General features: G+C 48.9%; 2 protein-coding genes across 2 annotated transcripts in view; one reads left to right on the plus strand and one right to left on the minus strand.

The window, feature by feature from the left end:
* RAB11FIP5 (RAB11 family interacting protein 5) overlaps nt 1-1,005 on the minus strand; it is a 47,523-nt gene extending 46,518 nt beyond the window's left edge. Inside the window, exon 1 of the mRNA XM_009290715.1 lies at nt 1,000-1,005. Coding sequence (XP_009288990.1) covers nt 1,000-1,005 — 6 coding nt within the window. The remainder of the gene's footprint in view (nt 1-999) is intronic.
* A 22-nt stretch (nt 1,006-1,027) lies between these two features.
* LOC103908358 (homeobox protein not2) overlaps nt 1,028-4,659 on the plus strand; it is a 26,462-nt gene continuing 22,830 nt past the window's right edge. Inside the window, exon 1 of the mRNA XM_009290716.2 lies at nt 1,028-1,094. Within this exon, the coding sequence (XP_009288991.2) occupies nt 1,028-1,094 (67 nt within the window). The remainder of the gene's footprint in view (nt 1,095-4,659) is intronic.

A 4,659-nucleotide genomic window follows, 5' to 3' on the forward strand; every position in this document is an offset into this window, starting at 1 on the left:
AGGGAGCTTGCACCGGGGACGCGGGGCGTGCACCGGGGCTGGGCGTGCACCGGGACTGCAGGGTGGAGCACGCACCGCCGGGTGCACCGGGGCTGGGCGTGCACCGGGACTGCAGGGTGGAGCACGCACCGCAGGGTGCACCGGGGCTGGGCGTGCACCGGGCTGCCTACCGGTCCGTTCCTGCACCGGGCCGGACGCGGGGGGGCTGCGGGCCCGGACACGCAGCAGGCGGGGGCCACCGCAAAGCCACCGTAGGCCACCCAGAGTGTGGCGACACGTCCCCCGCGCCGGGGCGAGCCGGAAAGAGGGGGGACGCGTTTGTGTGCCCCGACATCCCCCCGCACCCCTCCGGGCGCTGCTGTTCCCGGCGTTTCTCGTGCTCCTGCCCGTTACCTGCCCCACGATGTGCGTGCGTGCGAGTTCGTGCACGTGCACGGAGGTGCACGCGTGTGCAAGCATATGCACGCGCTTGCTTGCGTGTGCGAGCACGAGCACGTGTGTCCACGCACGTGCAAGCGTGCGGTGTGGGTCCACGCGCGTGCAAGCACCTGCGTGCACGTGCAGAAGGTGGGGGTGCGTGCGCGTGCACCATTTGCTGCTGGGGCACCCCCTGCACCCCGGGGACGACCCCCTGCCGGTGGGCCGCACACCCACACCGCCGCCAGCGGTTTGCAGGCCGCTTCGCCCTCGAACACGTGCAGGCGGGAGCAGATTCCCGGCGTCCCCCCCCCGGGTTTATTCCCCGGGGACGATGGTGGCGTCGAGCCGTGCGCAACCTTTCCCCTTCCCGAGCTTCGCTTTAAACGTTCAGCAGCATTTCCCACGCGGCGGCCGGGCAGGGGGACAGCAGTGTCCCCAACAGGGCCCCAATCCTAATAAGCAATTAAAAACCTCTCCGCTGACCCTAATAACTCGATCGCGCGGCCAAACCCGACTTTCCCCGGCCCCTCAAGCAAGGTCACGCCGAAAAGCCGTGCCGGGGTGCGCCGTGCTCGGTACCGGCATTTCGGGTGCTCACGGCCGGGTTATGACGGGGCGATCTGGGCCCCGGGGCTTTGATGCCATCGCGATAAGGGGCATTCGGGGCCACCTCGGTTAATGGGACGGGGCTGGGCTGCTCTGCTCTATCGCTCCCATCTCCGGCATCAAAACCAGCGGCAATTTTTTTTGCCTCCTTCTGCTTCATGTCCCCTCCCCGGGGGCCGGGGCTGTCCGTTCCGCTCGGCCGCGGGGACGCAGGGTGCTCCGACAGGGTTGCGGGGCATTGCACGGGTGCAACGGCCCCTTTGGGATCACTGCATCTCTTTTGGGGTTGCTGCGTCCCTTTTGGGGTTGCTGCATCCTTTTTGGGGTTGATGCGTCCCCTCTGGGGTTGCTGCATCCCCTTTGGGATTTGCTGCGTCCCCTTTGGGGTTGCTGCGTCCCCATTGGGGTTGCTGCATCCCTTTTGGGGTTGCTGCGTCCTTTTTGGGGTTGCTACGTCCCCTCTGGGGTTGCTGTGTCCCCTTTGGGATTTGCTGCGTCCCCTTTGGGGTTGCTGCGTCCCCTTTGGGATTTGCTGCGTCCCCTCTGGGGTTGCTGCGTCCCCTCTGGGGTTGCTATGTCCCCTTTGGGATTTGCTGTGTCCCCTCTGGGGTTGCTGCGTCCCCTCTCCTTGCTTTTGGGGGTTCGCATCGCTCCCGCTCGCCCCAAACAGCTGCTAACGAGACCAAAGTCGCTGAGTGCAGGAATAGCCGCATTCTGCCTCAAAAAGCCTCCCGGCAAGTGCAGAAACTGGGGGGAACGGGCTAAAAAAACCCCTCAGCAACCCGTATTTTTCCGGGCGGGATACGCTGCCCCGGCCGTATTCAAATCTCGCATTAAAATATGCTGCAAATAGGGGAAAAAAACTACACGGGGAATTTCTTATCGCCCCCGAGACGAACCGAAATCCAATTATCCCTCCAGTCCGGTGCCCGGCCCCGCTCCACCGGCCGCCTCTTATCCCTGCTCAGCATCTGCTTTTTATTTTGCCTTCTTTTGATTGTTTTCCCCCTTTTTTTTTTTGCTTTCTGATTATCTCTCCTCTCAGTGCATCTCCTCCTCTCCGCTGCTTTCCATCCTTGCCCCCGTAATTGGGGTTTTTTTTCTGTCTCCCTTCACCTTCCCTGCCCTGCTCTGCTTCCCAGCTCTTATTTATTCATCTCTTTGATTTTTACCGCCACCTTTGCATTTTAGGCATAAAGAGGTTTTTTTTAATTACCCCTGAAATCAACGTTGGGTTTTTTTTATTCTTTTCTTGGATCACAGGGAAAACAGGGGTCAGTGGCAGCGCGGGGGCCGCGTCACTGCCCGTCGCACCGTCCTTGGCGAGCCTGGGCTGGGTTAAATTTTGCTTTAACTTTTGCTTCAACTTTAATTTTTGCTTTAACCTTAATTTTTGCTTCAACTTTAATTTTTGCTTTAATTTTTGCTTTAATTTTTGCTTTAATTTTTGCTTAACTTCAATTTTTGCTTCCTCCTGCTCCGTGGCAGCCGTGCATCTCCCCCAGCCCGCTCCTAAATACCATTGCAATGGCATCCCCGACGAGGGTCTCGCCTAACCCAGCTGCCTGGCCAGCGAGGAGCTGGAAAACGATGCTAATTACATGATTTTGCTTCCCCCCCCTCGCTTTGGGTGCAAAATGCCGCTCTCCATCGTGGCGGCCCCGGCAGCGCCCGGTGCCGCTCACCCCCAGGAGCTCCCCAGCCCGGAGCTGACCCTTCCCTCCCCGGGGGTGGGAAATGCACCTCGTTGGGGTTGCAAAGAAATTGCATTTCCACGAGAGCGAAGCAAAACACTGCCGGAAGGTTGCGGGGGATGCACGACGGGATGCTGAGCCGGGCTCCGCTTTGGGCTGGCAGCGGGTGCTGGGATCATCTTCCCCAGGGCTCGTTTGCTGTTCGCGTTCGTTTTAGGACGGGTGCTGAGACCCAGGGTGAGAGCAACTGCACCATCGCCTGTGCAAACAGCCCTGGGATTAAAGATGGGGGATGAAGGCTGAGCCGGAGTTGGGGATGCATCACCCCAAATCTCCGCGCCGGCGAGGCACATCCCCGCAGATATTCACGCCACCATCAAAACAGCACCCAAACGTCCCCCGGTTTGAGGACGGACACATGGACCGGGACTGACAGCAGCACCCAAACCTCCCCAGGCTCCAATTTTTGGGGGGACAAGCTGCAAAAAGCTCCCTGAAAATGAGTTGCAAAGGGGATGGTGGGTCTGTGCCAGCGATTTCCCACTGCAAAATCCCGGCTGGCAGCGCAAGGATGCCCGGGAATGGAGGGGAGGGGGGGCTGGAGCCAAGACAAATAAAGAGTTCAAATGGGAAACGATTAAAACTAAACTAAACTAAAATAAATCGAAAGCGGGGGAGATAAGACGCGGGCGCCCTCGCTGCCTATTTAACATTCATTGGATTGAATAATCAGGCCTCATTATCTCAAATTGTCTGCATATTTGCCCTCAAAATGCTAATTTGAAAGTTGGCTGCGAGCGCCGTCTGCCTATTTTGACTAAAATATTATTTTGCTTTATTGTGCGTTGTTTGTAGCTCCGGGGGCCTTTCCCCTTGCAAACCGAAAGGGAAATAGGAAAAAAAAAAAAAAAAAAAAAAAAAAAAAAAAAAAAAAAAAAAAAAAAAAAAAAAAAAAAAAAAAAAAAAAAAAAAAAAAAAAAAAAAAAAAAAAAAAAAAAAAAAAAAAAAAAAAAAAAAAAAAAAAAAAAAAAAAAAAAAAAAAAAAAAAAAAAAAAAAAAAAAAAAAAAAAAAAAAAAAAAAAAAAAAAAAAAAAAAAAAAAAAAAAAAAAAAAAAAAAAAAAAAAAAAAAAAAAAAAAAAAAAAAAAAAAAAAAAAAAAAAAAAAAAAAAAAAAAAAAAAAAAAAAAAAAAAAAAAAAAAAAAAAAAAAAAAAAAAAAAAAAAAAAAAAAAAAAAAAAAAAAAAAAAAAAAAAAAAAAAAAAAAAAAAAAAAAAAAAAAAAAAAAAAAAAAAAAAAAAAAAAAAAAAAAAAAAAAAAAAAAAAAAAAAAAAAAAAAAAAAAAAAAAAAAAAAAAAAAAAAAAAAAAAAAAAAAAAAAAAAAAAAAAAAAAAAAAAAAAAAAAAAAAAAAAAAAAAAAAAAAAAAAAAAAAAAAAAAAAAAAAAAAAAAAAAAAAAAAAAAAAAAAAAAAAAAAAAAAAAAAAAAAAAAAAAAAAAAAAAAAAAAAAAAAAAAAAAAAAAAAAAAAAAAAAAAAAAAAAAAAAAAAAAAAAAAAAAAAAAAAAAAAAAAAAAAAAAAAAAAAAAAAAAAAAAAAAAAAAAAAAAAAAAAAAAAAAAAAAAAAAAAAAAAAAAAAAAAAAAAAAAAAAAAAAAAAAAAAAGGCAAAAAAGAAGAAAAAAACCCCACCATTTATCAAAAGCTGGCCGGGGAGGAGAGCGGCGCCCTGTTCTGCCTAGAAATGGCATTTTTAGGCCTTCCAGTAAAATTAGAGGCGTTATCAGTTTCTTTTCGGGGATGGACAGTTTATCGTTCATCTCGGGAAGGAAAATAGGAGAAATAATTTGCTTTTATTCTGATTGTTTGGCGGAGCGGGGAGGGACGGAGGCTGCCGCTCCCCGCGGGTCCGTCCCCCCCTCCCCCTTCCCCCTCCCCCTTCCCCCC

Source organism: Aptenodytes forsteri, unplaced genomic scaffold (genome assembly GCF_000699145.1).
Source record: "Aptenodytes forsteri isolate BGI_AS27 unplaced genomic scaffold, ASM69914v1 Scaffold236, whole genome shotgun sequence".
Classification (NCBI taxonomy): domain Eukaryota; kingdom Metazoa; phylum Chordata; class Aves; order Sphenisciformes; family Spheniscidae; genus Aptenodytes; species Aptenodytes forsteri.